Source organism: Acomys minous (assembly GCF_964271855.1).
Source record: "Acomys minous genome assembly, chromosome: 16".
Classification (NCBI taxonomy): domain Eukaryota; kingdom Metazoa; phylum Chordata; class Mammalia; order Rodentia; family Muridae; genus Acomys; species Acomys minous.
The window spans coordinates 48463305-48482125 of NC_140498.1; the positions used below are offsets into that span (position 1 = coordinate 48463305).

General features: G+C 49.1%; 1 protein-coding gene across 9 annotated transcripts in view; it reads left to right on the forward strand.

Moving 5' to 3' along the window:
* The window catches only part of CLEC16A (C-type lectin domain containing 16A), a 189192-nt gene that overhangs the window by 33611 nt on the left and 136760 nt on the right, over positions 1–18821 (forward strand). For 7 of the 9 annotated variants that reach the window (XM_084763155.1, XM_084763153.1, XM_084763147.1 and 4 more), the window contains one exon: positions 11393–11624. In XM_084763155.1, coding sequence (XP_084619281.1) covers positions 11393–11624 — 232 coding nt within the window. The remainder of the gene's footprint in view (positions 1–11392; positions 11625–18821) is intronic. The other 2 variants (XM_084763150.1, XM_084763152.1) reach the window with 1 other exon arrangement.

Genomic DNA, 18821 nt, shown 5'->3' on the forward strand with positions numbered 1-18821 from the left:
CTGTTGCGTGAGATCTCATTATTGGTGTGGTGTTCCAGCAGGAAGCCCACATGAACATGTGGGATGTGGTAGAATCTGTGTTGTCATACCTGCATGCATGAGTGCAGTGTGATCCCATAAATGGAAGGCTTTTGTGGGTGCACACATGTGTGCAGGTGCCTGTGGAGGCCAGAAGAGGATGTTAGATCCCATGGAGTTGGAGTTACAAGTGGTTGGTAGCCACCCACCCTAGGTGCTGGGAACTGAACCCTGGTCCTCTGTGAGAGCATCAAGTGTTCTTAGTTGCTGAGCCCCCTCTCTAGACCTTTCAGTTCTTAAGTAGCTTTTTGCGGAATGAACACAGTAATGCAGTACCAGCTCCGCACAAGCAGCAGAGCCCTATCAGCTGTCCAGCCCCTATGAGCTGGATAGCCATGGATGAGTTGCTTGACCCACTTAGAACCCAGAGGAAGTAAGCTGGGTTCCAGGGCTGCCAGTAAGGATAGAGAGAACATAGGTCCCAAGTGCTAGGCCAGTGCCCAGCAGATTGCAGCCTGGCCCACCAGCCTGCTTGGTTTGTTCTTCCAAGTCGTCAAAAGAAAGTTCTAGGAGTTGCCAGCATTGAAATGTAGAGTTTTGTTTATGAGCCCAGACTTGTGGAGATTAGGGAGTGGTCAGACAGTCTGCCCTGTCATGTGACCTTCTCAGAGGCTACCCCCAGAGACGTGTGCTTGTTGTTTATGTTCCTTCCTTGTCCTCTCCTAGCCTGCTGCTGATTGACACTCCGTTTATATTAGTAAGAGTTTAACATGGCTTAGGGCCTTTTGAAGTCTGTTTGACACCGTTTCCAGGCCCAGTATAGTTGCCCAGGCTCTTCCCAGAATGTCTTCCCTCAGCAGTGCTGAGTTACACTCTTGGGTCTCAAGATGAGCCCAGAGTTCTTTGAGGTGCTGGTTTTCACAGTGACAAGACCATTTTTGCTTTGTGGGAAGAACATTTAACATGGGTTTCACCCTCTTAACCTGTTGTATGTGTGTCCGCATGCTTGCGATGTGGAAGCATGCATGTATGTGCTTGTGCATGCCAAGGACAAAGGTTAATGTCATATGTCTTCCTCAGTTGCTTTCTACTTTCTTGGTTTCTTTGCGACAAGGCTCTTGCTGAACCTAGAGCTCACTAATTCAGCAAGATTGGCTGGTTAGTGGGCTCCAGCAAACACTCTTTCCCTGCCTCCCCAGCTCTGGGGAACAGGTACTCACCATGATGCCTGTTTCTGATGTGCTGCTGGGGACTCAAAGTTAAGTCCTGGTGCTTGCCTGGCAAACACTTCGACTGAACCATCTCCCAGCCCTTAGCAAGCCTTTCAACACATAATGTATTATTGTTGCCAACTTACTCAAGCGCAGAGCAGTGTGCTCACCATGTGCTCCAGAGCCTCCTGCAAAACTGAACTGCATTCCTCTTGAACCTTTTCTACTTCCTTGGCCCTGCAGACAACGTCCCACCCTCTGCTTCTGTGAGTCTGATGCTCTTAGGTACCTATGTAAAGAAGTGGAGTCATGTAATATTTCTGTTTTGTTATTGGTTTACTACATGTAGAATGGTGCCCTCAAGGTTTATCCATTTTTCTATCTATTGCCAAATTTCCCTAGATTTTAAAGGCTGAATAATGTATTATGTGTATATACCCATCTTTTTAATTTTGTGTTTCTTATTGTCATATATTGATTATACATAACGGGTTTCATTATGGCACTTTCATACATGCATACCAAACATTTTCTCATATCCAACCCCTATTGCACTCTCTTGTCTCCAACTCACCCCTAATGACCTGCTTCCGTTTCCCAACTAGTGCCCTTCTGCTTCCACTTCCTTTTTTATTTCTTCTAATGACCATGGAGTTTCAGTAGAGCTCCATACAGGAGCATGGACATCTTACCAGTGGCTAAACCACTGAAGAAAAGGTTTCTCCCTTTCCCAGCAACTACTACATTACTGCCAGTAAGTCCCCACGGAGGACCAGGGCCTTTGGAGGTTGAGCCTCTCCTCCAAGCAACCTATATGTCATCGAGGAAAGGTGGGGCCTCGTGAGTCCCCCGACTCTGTGATAGAACTTTGGTGGGTCAGGTTTTACACAGGCCACCCCAGCAATTATAAGCTCCTGAGTGCAGTGTCGTGCTTGGGACGCACAGTCTTCTGTAGCACACTACTGCGTCTTCGAGCTCTGCATTTTCTCTACCTTCTCCATGATGTTCCCTGAACTTTGATGGTGTAAATGTCCCGTTATGACTAAGCATACAGTAATCATTTATTTATACCCATTGCTTTGTTAGTTCATCTGCTAGTGTGTGCAGACTTCTAAGGGACATTTTTTACTGAGGTGATTGTAGATTTCTATGCAGCTGTAAGAAATAATACAGAGAGATTGTCCTGGTTTTATCCCATGGTGATGTCTACAGAACTACAGTACCTGACCACAAGTAGGGCATGGTAGACAGACTCTGGTTTGCAGCTTAAGCAGCAGCACAGCGCAGACTGACTGGCCACTCTCAGAAGAGCCCTCTGGTGAGTGGACCTCAGGAGGTCTATCCTTTCTCCCCAAGGTCTCCTCTTGGGGCAGAGCTCCAGCCGCCTTTGTGGGAGATACACCTACAGGTTGTTTGAGGGGCTGAACTGAAGGAGCTGGCACAGGAGAGGCTGGTTTCTCTGTGAGTGTGAGATCAGAGCCCCGCCTTCTGATGCCAGCACTTGAAATCCTAGAATGGCTGACAGGAGGACGGCCATTTGTGACTTGTATAACAATAGTCCTGTGCAAGCTGCCTTCCTTCCTGTCAGTGAGAGCAGTCTCCTATTGTTTCCTGCCTGGCTCGGATGTGGTTGGTCAAACTTGTTTTAAGTTTCTTGGTCTTTTTTACCCTACTTTCTCCTTCCTGTAATTTGTAGATAAGTTACTGGTATTGCTTCATTCTTACCAGCAGCTCTCTCACAAACCCAAACCAAAATTGGAGAGAAGCAGAGGGGAGACAGAATTACTCTGAAGGCCTATAATTTAGGGTTAAATTTAACACACATCAGCATAGTCAGATAAATGTCTAATTGAAATTCCCGCGTGCATTACCATCCTATGGCTCCTGGTGAGGAACAGCTCCCTCTGGGATTCTGATGCAGAGCAAATAGTTCCTTTCAGAGGATATGTGCTGTCTTAGTTACTTTTATATTGCTCTGAAAAGACAGTGTGACCAAGGCAACTTCTAAGAGGAAGCATTGACTGGTGAGCTTGCTTACGTAAGTTTCAGAGGGTTGGTCCATGAACATCATGATGAGGAGCAAGGCAGCAGGCAGGGAGACATGGCGCTGGAACAGGAGTTGAGAGCTTACCTCTTGTGCAAGTTGGAAGCAGAGAGAGTGAGACTGGGCCTGGTGTGTGGGCTTTGAAACCCAAATCCCCCCCTGAGTGGCACTCCTTCTCCAACATGACCACACCTCCTAATCCTTCCTAAATTATCCACCGTCTGGGAACTAAACATTCAAATAAATGAGCCTATGGGGCCATTCTCATTCAAACACCCATCAAGCATAGCAACTCAGAAGCTAGCCTCTTCCAAGGTTTGCAAAGTGAGGATGGGTTGAAATTAGGGATGTGCTTCATTGCTTGTAGGTGTTCCCTGCCACCAAAGATAGGGTCACTATATAGCCAGGCTGACGTTTAACTTATGCGTACATAGCATGGGCTGGTTGGTCTTGGCTTCATTCTCTTTCTGCTTTAACCTCATGAGTGTGTGCCCTATGGAGCACTACTTTTGTTGTTGTTGTTTGGTTGGTTGGTTTTTGGTTTTCTTTTTTGGTTTTTCAAGACAGAGTTTCTCTGTGTAGCCTTGACTGCCCTGGACTCGCTTTGTAGACCAGGCTGGCCTTGAACTCATGGTGATCCCCCTACCTCTGCCTCCCTGAATTACAGACTGGAATTACAGGCGTGTGCCACCAACAGAGCGGGTCTTTTCCCATCTTTTTCAATGGCACAACATCCTTAGTCTTTGCATCCCTTCTACATGACTCCCATAGCTCACTGGCTTCCCACTCTGTGACCAGAGAAGCCTGTGCTGTCATAGGGCTTGCTAGATAGGCTCAAGGGTACCTAGTGCAGGTATAGATGAGGCAGTGAGGGCAGAGGTGGCAGAGTCACAGGGCCCTTGTGACTCTGTTGTGAAAAGTCTTGGAGCAGGAGTCACTTTTGAGCCCGCCCTGTGAGGTTTGGGAGAAACTCAGAGAGAGCTGTTTCTTGTGCTATTTACATGCTCCATTTGGAGGCAGCCGAGTGCTCTGCAGCTGCCCCACCCCCACCCCCCACCTCCACCCCCCCACAGCACCTCAAGTCCTAGGTGTCTCAAGTTGAGTTAGTCCAGGTCTTTAGCCTCAGTCTCATTGCCTTTACCCTTAGAGTAGCAAGCATGGCTTTGTGGCAAGGGTTCCTTGCTGCGTGTAGTGTTTGTTCTTAAGTCTAGCCCGTTACTGCGGGACTGTTAAGTGAGGCTGTGCAGTAGCCTCACCCCTCATTGGGGCCTACCTCCATGGGCTGGCATGCTCTTGTCTGAACGGAAGCATAGTCAGCAGGTGCCTGGGGAAGCACTGCAGAAGCAGGCAAAGGCACGAAGAGGAGAAGCATCAACAGTGACAACAGTGACAGAGGCTGCCAGGATTAGACAGACACGGCTGTGGTGACAGTGTGCACTCTGTGCTTTCTAACTTAACCACCAGGTTCACCTCTAGATGATGCAGATATTTTACCACTCACTTATGTGCCAGGGCTGGCCGGCTGGGAGTTCAGAATATGGGCAAAGAGGCAGAATAGATATCCCCTCCTAAAGTAGTCATGGATTGTCTCTGTAGGTGACAGGTGAGCTCGTTAGGAAGGTCCCCAGATGATTCCCAGGGCCCCAAGAGTGCCTGTGCACCTGTGTAGTAGCTGTGCTTCTCTTTGTGGCTCCTGCCACTCCTAGGAGCTGGCTCTCTGCTCAGCAGAGAACTCTTCCAGGACAAGGTGTGGAGGGCCAGCACCTGAGACCGCAGGAGCCTGGCTTCTCTGGGGTATGTGCTTGCTGGCTGAGAGTGTCATGCTGTGTGTGTCTGGAGTTGGAGGAATGGTGAGGAGTGCCACAGCAAGGTGCATGAAGTAGAGATGAGGCTGGTGAGGGCATGTGGAGCCTTGTGGGCCATTGGAGGATTCAGATGCTGATACAGGGGACCGTGGTCCTTTTCCTCCATCAGTGTGTTCCCAGGGGCAAGGCATGTATCCTGTGATGAAGTGTTCTGAATAACAGCTCCCAGGGAAGCAATCATACCTCATCTGGAACAAGCCACAGAAATTTTCTTTGTCAGTACCTTAGCTCTGGAACAAAGAAACCTTGTCACTGTGGTTTGTGTGTTTTACCTGTTGGGGGATTGTGGGACAGGGTCAGCAGTTACTCTACATGCCTGAGGGGTGTGTAGCTCTCCTGGGAGGTGGATTGATTTCTGATGCCATGTACTCAGCAGATCCAAACTGGCCTGAGATTGGTTGCTGCTGACCACTTGCTGGGCTGTCAACACCTTACCCTGGAAGGCCTTTCTTTTAACTTGCAAACAAATTTTAAAGCCTCGTTGGTGAATGTTCTTTCTGGTCCAGAGAATGATCTACAGTGCCTTGTTTTCAGCTTTGGATGAGAGAATTTATTAACTGTATACCAAAACAGAATCAAAAGAGTCAATAGCAAGTAGTAGACAGAGAAACATCAGATAGGTGGCAAAACATCATCCAGTGGAGACCACTGTAGTAGCAAACAAAAGCCACATAAATCGAGGACTTACAAGATCCAACTGCAATGCACTGGGGAGGCCTCATTTGAGGTAGCCTGCAGTGGTTTCCCATCAAACATTCTGGGAAGAGCAGGGCATCCCCTCAGGTGAGCCTTCCAAGTAAACAGAATGGCAGCAGATGGTTAACATCATCAGATTGGGTGCATACAGTCATCCAGTGGAAGTGACGGGAGAGGCTTTCCAAGCAGTGTGCAGTTACCAATGGAGACGTCGGGTAGAGGAGAGCCCCCAGCTTCTCATTCCCTAGCCTCCTATTTCTTCTGTAGGCATTTTTATAACACGGGGGAAACAACAGTAACCCTGGTTGGAAGTAGTTGACCTTTTAGCTGTTTTCAAGGGCAGAGTATTCTTACTCTGGGGCTGTCTTACTGTTCTTCCCTGTCCCTGATGCAGAGAAAAGGGGCCAGCCGGGGCTCATGATGTTTTGTGCTTACTTGGAGTGTTCACTGAGCACTACATACATAGTATAGGCGGCTGCTGCTGCTGCTGCCGCACTTGTCTCGGGGAACCAGAACGAATAAGTCACGTGTCCTCATCCTGACTCTCTGGGATGAGGGACAGACAGCAAATGAGCTTGTAGATGTAAGACCTGCGTGACATAGGTGACATAGGGAAGTCCTCCCAAAGGACTGCAAACAGGCCAGAGAGCAAAGTCTTCTAGGAACTAGTGGCAGAGGGAGCTGAGTCAAACATAGGGCAGAGGGGAGGCTAGGCACTGGGGCTGGCAGAAGGGCTGTTTTTCGCTTCATAAAAGGCACGGCATTTCGTGTCTTATCCTTTTCTGCTAGAAATCAAAGTAGTACTGAGTCCCAGTCTCCCCACAAGGAAGCCCAGCGTCTAGAGGTTGAATGTGTGTCCCTTTGGGACTGCTAGAGTTGAGCCTGAACCCTGTGTGGGTTCTGCCTAGGCTCTTTCATGGGCCCTGATGGTTATGTCTGGTTGGATGTGATGTAAGAACACAGTGTCCTGGGCTGACAGGAGTGATGGCCAGCGCTGTCCAGGAGACCATGGTGCTTTCCAGGAGAGCATGATGAGTAAAGCACGATGCCTGAAGAGATCAGTTAACCGCTTAGCATGTCATTCTCCAGTGAGGGAATGTGAGATCTTGGATTGCGTGAAGAGGCTGGTTTGAAATTCATTAATCTCTTATTTGAATGCCAGAGACAGTGCCAGGCAGGGTGTTAGAGCTAGGCTGGCAGTGGAAAGGAGAAGATGGCCTGGGGTGGAGAGAGTGCCACCCTGGCTAGGCTGTTCTGATTCTAGGTGAATGACCGTTGTCAGTGAGACCCTCCAGGGCTGTGTTTTCAAATTACCTCCCTAATGTGGTTGCAGTCACACATTCTGGATATGTGATTGGGCTCGGGTTCAGCAGCCCCATGTCACTCAGCTTCTTGGCATGGAACCTGTGTGTCCATCCATCAGCCCAGTGTTTATGCTGTTGATGTCTCCTTCTTCTCAAATGAGAACAGTCTTGCCACAGCCAGTGGAAAGCCAGGTGCTATGGTGCCTTTGGTTACAGTTGATGTAAACCTAGGCCACTGTGGCTTCTGTGAGTTTTAGTCTCTGTATATATTGCATTTTCAAATGCAAAATGAAGACTAAAATGTGCTAACTCAGCGATCAAGCATTTGTGTGGCATGTATGAAGCCCCAAGTTCCATGTCCAGCTCTACCAACAAACTCAAAACAAATATAACTCACAAGCTTTTGTTCAACATAGTACTTGCTTTTCCTGTGCACCAGATGTGCACTTGATTTAAGCTATTTATTGCCTGGTAGACCAGGTCTCTACAAGTAGCCCAAGCTGCCCTGGCCTTGAACTCTCAGTCCTTGTGCCTCAGCCTCCCATGTGCACCATCATGTGCACCCAGATCATGGCGCAGTCTTTCCCTTGATGCTTCTAGAGGCTTGCCCATTGGCTAGCCCATCAAATGCTATGGAAAAGAGCAGAGGCCTGGTGGTACTGGTGCCAGGCTTTCTGAATTCGATCCTGGCTCTCTGTGTTGTAGTGTGAGGTGACCAAATGCCAGCTCCTCCACATATGTGCAGAGTACTCGTATCAGTGTGGGGCTTTCTCTCTCAAGTACTTACCAGCATTAGGGGAGAAGTACTCCCAGGAAGAGTGAAGAGAGTATGGCTGTCTCTCATACGTCTTGGCAGCACTCGAAGGAGAAGCTGATGCTATGACCCCTGGTGGATATGGAAGTTGAGGCCCGCAGGGGGATAGTGGTTATCAGTAGCCATGATTTGGCTCTTACCAGGGAGGTGGACCTGAGCATGTGGTTCCATCCTGGCTTTGAGTTCTAGGTCCTTTCCATCCCAGCCTGAAGTGGAGTCATGCAGGCCAGTCAGCAGCTCAGTAAGTGCTTTACCCATTGGGCCATTTCATAGGGCTAGACTTCAGTTTTTATTGCCTATACCTACATGGATTCCCACTCCAGCAATGGGCCTACCAGAGATCTGTAACCCCTCCTCATCCATGGACCTTAAGGTGTTTCCAGCTATTGCTGGCTGATTTCTTTTTTAGAGACATAAAATTTCCCCTGTACCCCACCCCCAGTACCTGGCTATCCTGAACGGTCTTGCTTCCCCCTCTCCTATTTTTCTAGAGACAGGATCTGATCATATAGCCCTGGCTGGCTAGGAACTCACTATGTAGACCAGGCTGGCTGCCTCAAATTCATAGACATATGTCTGCCTCTGAGTGCTAGGACTAAAGGCATGCACCATTATACCTGTCTGAATTCATCCTTAAAAAAAACTTATTTTTGTTCTTTGAGAACTTAACACAGTGTATTTTGTTCATAGTGAGCCTCACTCCTCCCCTTGCATTAATTCCCACAGTTGGCTTTTCTCTTTCTGTTTTCCTTTGAGGCTGGGAAGGGAAGGACGGCTGTTGTGCCGCATGTGTACAGTGGCTTCTGTTTGCCCTCCCTCCTTCCTCCCTTTCTTTCTGTCCCCCCTCCCTCATGCTGGCCCAGCCAGGAGTGCCCATGCATGCTGGGCAAGAGTTCTGCCACTGACCTGCAGGCCCAACTCTGAAGGAACTTTCTATCCATGATTTCATTTGATTCTAGGAGGCCAGAATTTCTCTGAATGCACTTCAGGCAGAGATGAGGCAGTTGTTCTGGCCTTCAGACCACTCTGGCAGCTCCAGGCCCTCCATGTTATTTTTCTCTATTCTGTCAATTGTTCTGAATGTTAGAGCCACTTAGAGTTTAGGGAAGACTTGTGGATCCATCTGTGTGCATCCAGCCATGTGGCTCTCTGTCCTTAGCTTCTAACATGGAGGTGTTTGTTGTGTGTTTGGTGTCCATTTCTGTCTGTGTCTGATAGCCCTCTCACTGTGTGGCGTGCTCTAAAATCCACTGTAAGTAGATGGTGATGCATGAGACCAAGCCGCCTCATCTTGGGGACATCTCCAGGAGAGTGCACCCCAGGGCTGCCCTTGGCCACCCAGCGTCCTGCTGGAGCACTGATGGATGCCTTCTGTCAAGTGGTACATGCTCAGAATGCCCAGTCTTCTCCTCTGCACCACATTATCTGGGTTTCCTGAATAGTAGAATCATGTTTCAATTTATTTGTCCTTTTTGTGGTTGAATAATCCAAAATGGGCAAATAAAAATGAATGTTTGGATTTAGATGCTAATTTATCTCTCAAATGGGTTTTGTTTTGGACATTATTGAAATTAATTTGTTTTCCTTGAGCACATTCCACTTATTGGCAAGGTACAGCAGCCCTCTCCCTGCAGAATATACTTGGTGGCTCTTGGGGTAAACTCATAAGATAGATAATCCATACCAAGATAATGGAAAAGTTTATTCTAAAACTTCTTTTAAATGACAAATTGATGTCTGAACATTCAGGGTCTGGAAAGATAAAATTTCAATCAAAATCCTGACCCAGACAAATCCATTTTCTTTTGTCTTTGCTCATTTTTAGATGAATTTATTTACATGGATGTACTACATTTTCCCCCTGAGATGGAATCTTGTTCTACCCAGCCTAGCCTCAGGCTCCTGCATTTAACTGATTTTTGTGTCTCACCCTCCCCAGGTGTGCACCCCGTGTGCTCAGTACCATGCGCATGCCCCATCCCACACCATTTCTGAGAAGGGGTCTCTTGTGTAGACCAGGCAGGCCTTAAGCTTCCATTGTGGCTGAGAATAACTTTGCACTTCTGGTCCTCTTGCCTTCGTCTCCCAAGTGCTGGCATTGTTCCACGTGCCACCATCTCCAGTTTATACCTATGCTTTTAAAAGAATCCTAAATGTAAAACTGATACGGCTTCCAGGTAAGGCCCTACTCTTTGAGGAAGCACGCAGGCTTTGGTGCTGACAGATTGTCTGCAGTTCCATAGCCAGGGGCAGCTGAACAAGTTTAACCCCTCCCAAGCCTTAGTTTTTCTGACCTGTAAAATGGACCCATAATTTCTATATATCATGGCTCTAAATACAGGGATAATGAGATAATGGGACATGAACCTTGGTGGCAGGAGCCTTTCTCCTTTCTCTGAGACCTCTGCCTTCCCTAGAAAAAAACCTTTTCCTTTGGAGTTGGTTTCACTTGGCTCGTTGCTAACACTTAGCAAGTTCCCCTACAAGGAGAGCTGGCACATGATCGCATCTGGGCCCTTTGCCCTGTCTTCCTAGTACTTGCTTTTGTAATGCAAGGCATGCTGCTATTCTAATCCTTTAGCCATGTAGCATTCTACTCACTGCAAGTACAAGTTAATAAGCTGGCCACAGTGACACAAGCCTGCAGTCCTAGTGCTTAGCAGGCAGAGGCAGAAAGTTGGGAGTTCCGGGTCATCTACGACAAAGCAAGTTTAGGCCACTTGAAGCCTGTCTCAATCCCTCCCCCTCAAAAGATGTTAATAAGAATACCAGTTTGCTATCACTGTGATAGCTACTGTGCAAGTGGCATGTAGATTTGGGGCTCTGTTGCCCCCTGGCTGGGTGACCTGGGGCAAATCCTTCAGTACTTAAGAGTACCTCAACCGTAGGAACACAGCAGTACTCAGGGGTTGCTGGAAATTGAGATGATACAGCCTGAGCTCACAGAACAGGTGTACATACAGAGCACCCCAGAGCTTTTGCCGTGTGGACAGCTGGTGTTTGGGGCGCATAGGGCTGGCATGGTAATAGACAGCACATCCTCAATGTGGTACTGAGGAGGGGTGTACGCATACCACTGAGCTACATTCCAGGCCTTCCTTTCTTCTTCAGATAGGGTCTCACTGAGTTGCTTAGCCTATTCTAGAACTCACTCTGTAGCCAAGCAGGCCTTGAACTTGGGGTCATTCTATGTCAGCCGCTCAAGTAGCCTGGATTAGGTCTTCACCACCAGGCCTAGAATAGCATGCCGTAAACGGTAGCTACTGCTTTAGCCATTTGATGGTGAAGGGAGAGTGTCAGTAATAGTACTACCACCAACTCAGGAACAGCGGTAATTGTTTTGGAAGTAGCTTGCTAAGGCAGGACCTCTGGCAGCTTGTGAGCACCCAATGAGATTCTAGCACCCTGACTCCTTCATTGCCTTTCTTGGACTCACCCAGGCCAAGCCCAGCATCCGGTGCTTCATTAAGCCCACTGAGACACTCGAGCGCTCCCTTGAAATGAACAAGCACAAGGGCAAGAAGCGAATGCAAAAGAGACCCAACTACAAAAACGTTGGGGAAGAGGAAGACGAGGAGAGAGGGCCTACTGAAGATGCCCAGGAAGACGCTGAGAAGACTAAAGGTACAGAGGGTGGTTCAAAAAGCATGAAGACAAGTGGGGAGCGTGAAGGTGAGTGTACCCGGGAACTGCCCCTCCACCCACGCCAACCCCTGCAGCCAGCGAGGCTCTGTGCCCTCTGTCTTTATTCTGCTCCTCATATGTTCCCTGGGTGCTTCTGCTCACCTCAGCACCCGTTCAGCCCAGCCGGGACAGCCTGACCATCCAGAGGTAGCTGTGGGATGTGCCACAACAGATCTAGTGCAAGTCCCACCTTGTGTGGCCTGGAGCAAGGAAAAAGATAGTCACACGTCATGGGAACTGGTGTTAAATCACACAGTGCATCTGGCCTCCTCAGAGCAGCACCAGGCCCTTAGCAGATGTTGTGGAGGCGTTTGCCGCTGCTGTCATTATTGTGGCTGACTTCATGTACCATTATGCTGCTATTCTTATTCCTGGACACTTGGGAGTATGATTTGTATTCAGTACACTGTGGGAAGGAAAGGGGCCCAGGTTTGGTAAGACGATATGTCTTTAATAGCGATGAATTTTTGCAGTCACATGATTAAGTAAATACAGCCTCCAGAATCTCTGGCTGGGTTCTAGAAGGCCTATCTGTTCAGAATGAGGCACAGTTATGTGGTGTGTATACACCCAATGGACAGAAACCTGCCTTCTGCTCTCACCCTGGCAGGATTGTCTTCCTTCCTCTCCTGCCCTCTATGTGTAGATGTTCTCTGGAGCTGGAGAACATTTGGCCTATGATTCAAAATACTTGAAGTAGCCAGTTACTTGTATCAGAGACCAGCCTCACAGCCACTCAGACAGAAGCTCCAGGCAGCGCCCTAGTCACTGGGGTGTTGGTGTTAATAGGACTCTGCTTGGTGGTTCTGGGGTCAGAGTTCTCCTGGCTGGAAGATTCTACAGCTCTTTGGACAAATGCAGCCTCTTTGGAGCATCCCAGCTGGGCACTCTGTGGTTGGGGACACTGTGCTGTCCAGCCTTATGGACCCTGGGCTAGCAGTGGTGACTCTAAGCCCTCAGTCCTCAGTGGCTGACACAATTGTGCTGAGCTTTGCACTAGCCACCGACTAGAGCAGTGTCTCTCAACCCTTTAGTATAGGTCCTGTGCTGTGGTGACGTCAACTATAATATTATTTTCATTGCCACTTCAAAACTGAAGTTTGTTGCTGTTATGAATCATAATGTAGGTAACTGTAGCTTTCAGTGGTCTTAGGTGACTCCTATGAAAGGGTCATTTAACCCCCAAAGGGTTCATGACTCACAGGTTGAGAACTGCTGGACTAGAGGCTTGTTTGTTTTTGAGAGCTGTGTGCACACCTACACCCAGCACGTATCCTGTCATCCCAGCCGGTTGGCCCCTGTAATGACTGTCACAGCAGCTGTCAGTGAACACCACCATCACATGTCAGTGAGTCTAGCCAAAACGTCCCCTGGTGGCCCAGACTTCCTAAGGCTGAGGTGTCTAGCCTGCTTTTATTTGTGTACATTGCACTTTTTGGTTTACTGGGTATATTCAGTTCATTTGGGGCCTGGAAGCCTTTGTTTAAAGTATCACTTTGGTGGGAAAGTGGAGGGACAAACAGGAGGTAAGTCATACTCACCTGCTTACTCACCTGCTTATATTCGGTTATGTTAGGGGTTTCCCTAGCTGAGAAGAAAGTTGTTGGCTCATACCCGAGGTCTAGCTGTTCTTGCTTTTGTTCCAGGCTGTAAGGAACGTTCTTCAGCCAGCCACAGCTATGACCAACAGGGGTGTGTACAGGCTAGGCTTGGCCTCAGACCTGTCCTGCCGCAAAGGGGCTAAAACCAGCTCGTCGAGGCGGCTACTGGGCTTGGAGTGCAGCTCTTGGTGCTGAGACCTGCACCTGCACAGGGAAGACACTGTGGCCAAAGAGGGTTTTCCAGGCTACCCAGATTGTGCCAAACAGCACCCCAGGGTTTCCCTACAGACCAGCTTAAGCAGCAGACACAGACTTTTATAGCTCAGCCAGGCCTGGCTCCTAGTGACCCCATGCCCTTTTTGCTGCCCTTGTAATTTCTCAAACTCACTAATCATTCCAAAACATGATGGGCTGTCATCTTCCCAGGCAGCTCAGCGTAAGTACACAGAGCATCCACAGGCCTGGCCAGTGTACTTTCACTCTGAAGCTTTCCAAAGCATATATCTGATCTTTTAGTCTCAGATTTGAAGATGTTGTTAATGAATGTTTTCTCTTTATACTGATTTTTGTTTGTACCAAAACTACAGCTTTTACATCTTGTCACTTAGAAAAGTGTCAGTTTCCTTCGTTCTTACGGCAAACCAGATGTTCAGCTATATAGAGTTACGCAAGGACCCATTGCCAGGCCTGGGTTGTGTGTCGACAGCCACTCTTCCCTAGGCTCTGAGGTGTGTGGCTCAGCAGCAGGGGTGAGCCTGCTGGGTGCCGTGTCCAGCTTCTCCCTCCTGTGCTGAGGCGGCTACAGCACCTGCTTCTTCCTCGGATTACTTCTCCTCCAAGCTCCTTTCACTGGGCCTGCATCTAGGGGTGATTAACAGTGTGGTTGTGACAAACATAGGTGCCTCCTAATTAAGAGGTGCTGACACTCCACCCCTGTGTCTGCTGCCCCTCGTCTGGTGGCAAAGAAGTCTTCAGAAAGAAAAGTAGGGTAAAACAGGAGTGAAAAGGGCATCGCAAGAGGCATGGTTTGCCACAGCTTGATGTGAATGCTTTTTTGTTTTTGTTTTTTAAAGTAGCATCCAGATTTCATACTTCCTCTGTGCTTAAGCCCGGACAGTAAAAGTGTGTGAAATGAATGTATGCCTCTGACACATCCTCACCATCTCCAGCGTACAAAGAGATTTGCTGTCCCTTAGTTCTCAAGTCCCAGGTGACTTGTTCAAGGCCATGAGATTACAGCCCCCAACCCCAGTTTCTACAAAAATGGGCTGTTGATAGCAAAGGATGCCATTGCCCCTGAGCTGAAGCAGCACTGCCCAGGAAGTCAGACAGCCCGCACATGCCTGTTTCCTAATGGGCTTCTCACTTAAAGGGACACCCCTCTGCCCTTGGGTTCCCTTAGAGCAGTAACCTAATGAGGCCTGACAGAGAGATGAGTACCCCACACCCTCCTAGAACATCATGGCTGGCCTGCTGGCTTTGCCTAAGGAACAAATAGGAATTATTGGCTGGCCTCACCTTCTCAGCTCTCTTCCTGGGTGAGCTGCTACTCTGCTGTACATGCCGTCCTGTGGAGGGGCTTTCCTGATGCTCAGCCTGAGGCTGTTACAGTGACACACTAGCAGCCTAGGTCATGATGGGGGGCAGAGGCATAGCGACACACTCTGGGCCAATGCCCTCAACATTTTCTCCAGACCTTTCTTCTTTCCCTCTTTTCTCTGGCTCTTTCATGTGTTCGTGTCCACGCCTCTGCATGTAGACTATAACACACGTGTTGAGATCAGAGGATCACGTTGGTGTCTGTCCTCACCCTCCGCCTTGTAAGACAGGCTTTTGTGTTTTGCCTCTGTGTATACCAGGCAAGCTGGCTTGCTGGAGATTCTTCTGTCTCTGTCCCTTATTTCACGATGGGAGCACAGGGATTATAGGCCTGTGCTATTGAGTCTGCACTCTGAGATGTGCAGGTCTGTGTGTTAAGGGTGCCCGTCTTCTGTACCCATCATTATCTCCAGAAGTCTTTGCATCTTGCAAAACTGAGGGATTTAAACTCAGGTCTTCACTTTTGTATGCCAAGTGCTTTACCCTCTGAGCCAGCTTCCCAGCCCAGCAGGGCTAATACCTGTTGCTAATGAGTAAGATGAGTGAGCATATAGATGTGAGTGTAAGCATGTGGGCCAGGGAGAGAGAAAGAGACCTGGTAGCACCCCCAACTATCCCCTCTCTACTGTAGTGGGGAGATTTTGCTTGTACCTCACCCATAGACTTAACGAAAGAAGAGTTGAGGCTTGTCATATGCCTAGAACACCACTGTGTTCAGGAGAGGCACATACTCGCCATTGCCCTGGCCAGTTTTCACCTTGAAACACTGCTCCAGAGTCAGCCAATCACAGCCCTCTGTGGTTACCTAGGTAACCAAGAGCATGTCTTTCCTCTTTTGACCTTCTTGTGAAGGCCTTCCTCCCTCCCTCTTTTCCCCATTATCTTGTCTTTCTGTGGTTTCTGGAAAAGAAAGTCCAGATTGAAGAAATCCTTGGATTTGTGAAGTCACAGTACTGGATGTGGTACCTGCTGTTTCTCTGAAAAGCACGTCATCTAGCAAATATTAGTTAGATTGGAGTGTGCATCATCCTAGGCGAGTCAAGGAATTATTGCTTTTGAAAGATCAGCATGTCAGAGGCGGGGAAGCTCTGGAATGTGGCCAGAGTTGTCATATGAAGAAATCCATGTTCTTATGTCCTGACCTTCACAGCTCTCCCAGCACTGCCATCACTTGCATGGCACTTTGGAGATAAAATGCTTTTGGTTCCTGTTTGTGTGGGTGCGTGTGCCACACAGTATGTATGCAGAGGGGTGGGGGTGGGTGCGTGTGCCACACCGTATGTATGTAGAGGGGTGGGGGTGGGTGCGTGTGCCACACAGTATGTATGTAGAGGGGTGGGGGTGGGTGCGTGTGCCACACAGTATGTATGTAGAGGGGTGAGGGTGGGTGCGTGTGCCTCACAGTATGTATGTAGAGGGGTGGGGGTGGGTGCGTGTGCCACACCGTATGTATGTAGAGGGGTGGGGGTGGGTGCGTGTGCCACACAGTATGTATGTAGAGGGGTGGGGGTGGGTGCGTGTGCCACACAGTATGTATGTAGAGGGGTGGGGGTGGGTGCGTGTGCCACACAGTATGTATGTAGAGGGGTGGGTGCGTGTGCCACACCGTATGTATGTAGAGGGGTGGGGGTGGGTGCGTGTGCCACACAGTATGTATGTAGAGGGGTGGGTGCGTGTGCCACACCGTATGTATGCAGAGGGGTGGGGGTGGGTGCGTGTGCCACACAGTATGTATGTAGAGGGGTGGGGGTGGGTGCGTGTGCCACACAGTATGTATGTAGAGGGGTGGGTGCGTGTGCCACACCGTATGTATGCAGAGGGGTGGGGGTGGGTGCGTGTGCCACACCGTATGTATGTAGAGGGGTGGGGGTGGGTGCGTGTGCCACACAGTATGTATGCAGAGGGGTGGGGGTGGGTGCGTGTGCCACACAGTATGTATGTAGAGGGGTGGGGGTGGGTGCGTGTGCCACACAGTATGTATGTAGAGGGGTGGGGGTGGGTGCGTGTGCCACACAGTATGTATGTAGAGGGGTGGGGGTGGGTGCATGTGCCACACAGTATGTATGCAGAGGGGTGGGGGTGGGTGCGTGTGCCACACAGTATGTATGTAGAGGGGTGGGGGTGGGTTCGTGTGCCGCACAGTATGTATGTAGAGGGGTGGGGGTGGGTGCGTGTGCCACACAGTATGTATGTAGAGGGGTGGGAGTGGGTTCGTGTGCCGCACAGTATGTATGTAGAGGGGTGGGGGTGGGTTCGTGTGCCGCACAGTATGTATATAGAGGGGTGGGTGCGTGTGCCACACCGTATGTATGCAGAGGGGTGGGGGTGGGTGCGTGTGCCACACAGTATGTATGTAGAGGGGTGGGGGTGGGTTCGTGTGCCGCACAGTATGTATGCAGAGGGGTGGGGGTGGGTGCGTGTGCCACACAGTATGTATGTAGAGGGGTGGGGGTGGGTTCGTGTGCCGCACAGTATGTATGCAGAGGGGTGGGGGTGGGTGCGTGTGCCACACAGTATGTATGCAGAGGGGTGGGGGTGGGTGCGTGTGCCGCACAGTATGTATGTAGAGGGGTGGGGGTGGGTGTGTGTGCCACACAGTATGTATGCAGAGGTTAGAGGTTAACTGTGAAGTGGTTTTTCCTCCCACCTCTTCATGGGTCTTTAGGATTGAACAGCAGGCTTGTGTGGCAGGCACCCACACTGCCGAGCCATCTCCCCAGCCTCTGAAGATAATTCTATACCATTCTGTAAATAAAGTGCACATGGAACCACTTTACGGTTTAGATTTACGAATGGCTTGAATGTTGCTTTGTTGTATTAAAGACTGTGCTAGAGAAGGTTAGACACATGATACTTTAATTTTTAAATTTTTTGTAGCAATTTAAAAAATTTTTTTAGCAAAACAAACAAAAACAACCCTATTTCTTGATAAGGGTTCTTAGGCTAAAAGTCTAAAAGTAATCTTTAGTCCCCAGCTGACTTAGAATTTTATGTGGTTATTTTGTTGAGCATTTGTTTTCTGGTGATTCTGGGATAGACTCAGGTCATTGTGTGCCTGGGCAGGTGCCCCACCTGACGTGGGCTTCCTTGCCCCACCTCCACCTCCACCCCCTAAGCTATGGACTCTAAATGTTCTCATTTTACCGATGATCACAGGAACATAAAGTTCACTGTAGTCTTCTGCACTAGTGAAGTGTGTGCTTGTCCTTTTGCTGGGCGTCTGAAGTGAAAGGACCCTGTGAACAGGCTTCTGTGTGTGACTGTTGGGCTTGCAGGGACGCCATGGCTGGCAGGCTGGGCAGAATCAGGCTCTTTCCATTTCATCTTCCCCTTGTTCAGCGTCTCCTCCTTTGGCTCAGATTTCCTTTTCCTCTTTGCTGTCTTCTTTGGCAGTCACCTTCTCTTCGTGTCCAGGGATTTCTGGAAGCAGTTCCCTGCAGATGGCCGCTGCCACTCTTCTCTTGTCAGTGGCAACACTTGTCTTGTCTCTCAACTCATGTTTACTGTCCTGCTGTGCCTTTGTGTGGTCTTTACCACCTGCAACCTCCCGGGATCTTTTCTTTCCTTATAATAAGCTTTACAGCTCTGCTGCACTTGAAGTGCCCCAGTGTGTGGCCTAGGGTTCTAGAGAGAGGGCGTGATGCACGCAGTCTTGTTATAGCCGTGCCAGAACTGTTCCTTCAGCTGGCCTAAGAGACCAGCAGGCAGGGTCCCAGGTGAAGACTGCTTGTTTGTTTGTTTGTTTTCTGTGTGATCGTTCATGGAGCCCTCAGTGACAGGACTGCTTTTGAGATGGAGCAATGGCTGTGCAGAGCTGACCACATATGCCAGGCCTTCAGGACCTCCCAGGTGCTTACTCACTGAGTTCCCTTTGAAAATGCCCATTAATAGATCTCTTCATTCATCATGTATATTTTTACAGAGACTTTGCATTTATACTGGTTTTGAATATATAGTAGTAGTTTTTCAAATGTTTTCCTTAGCA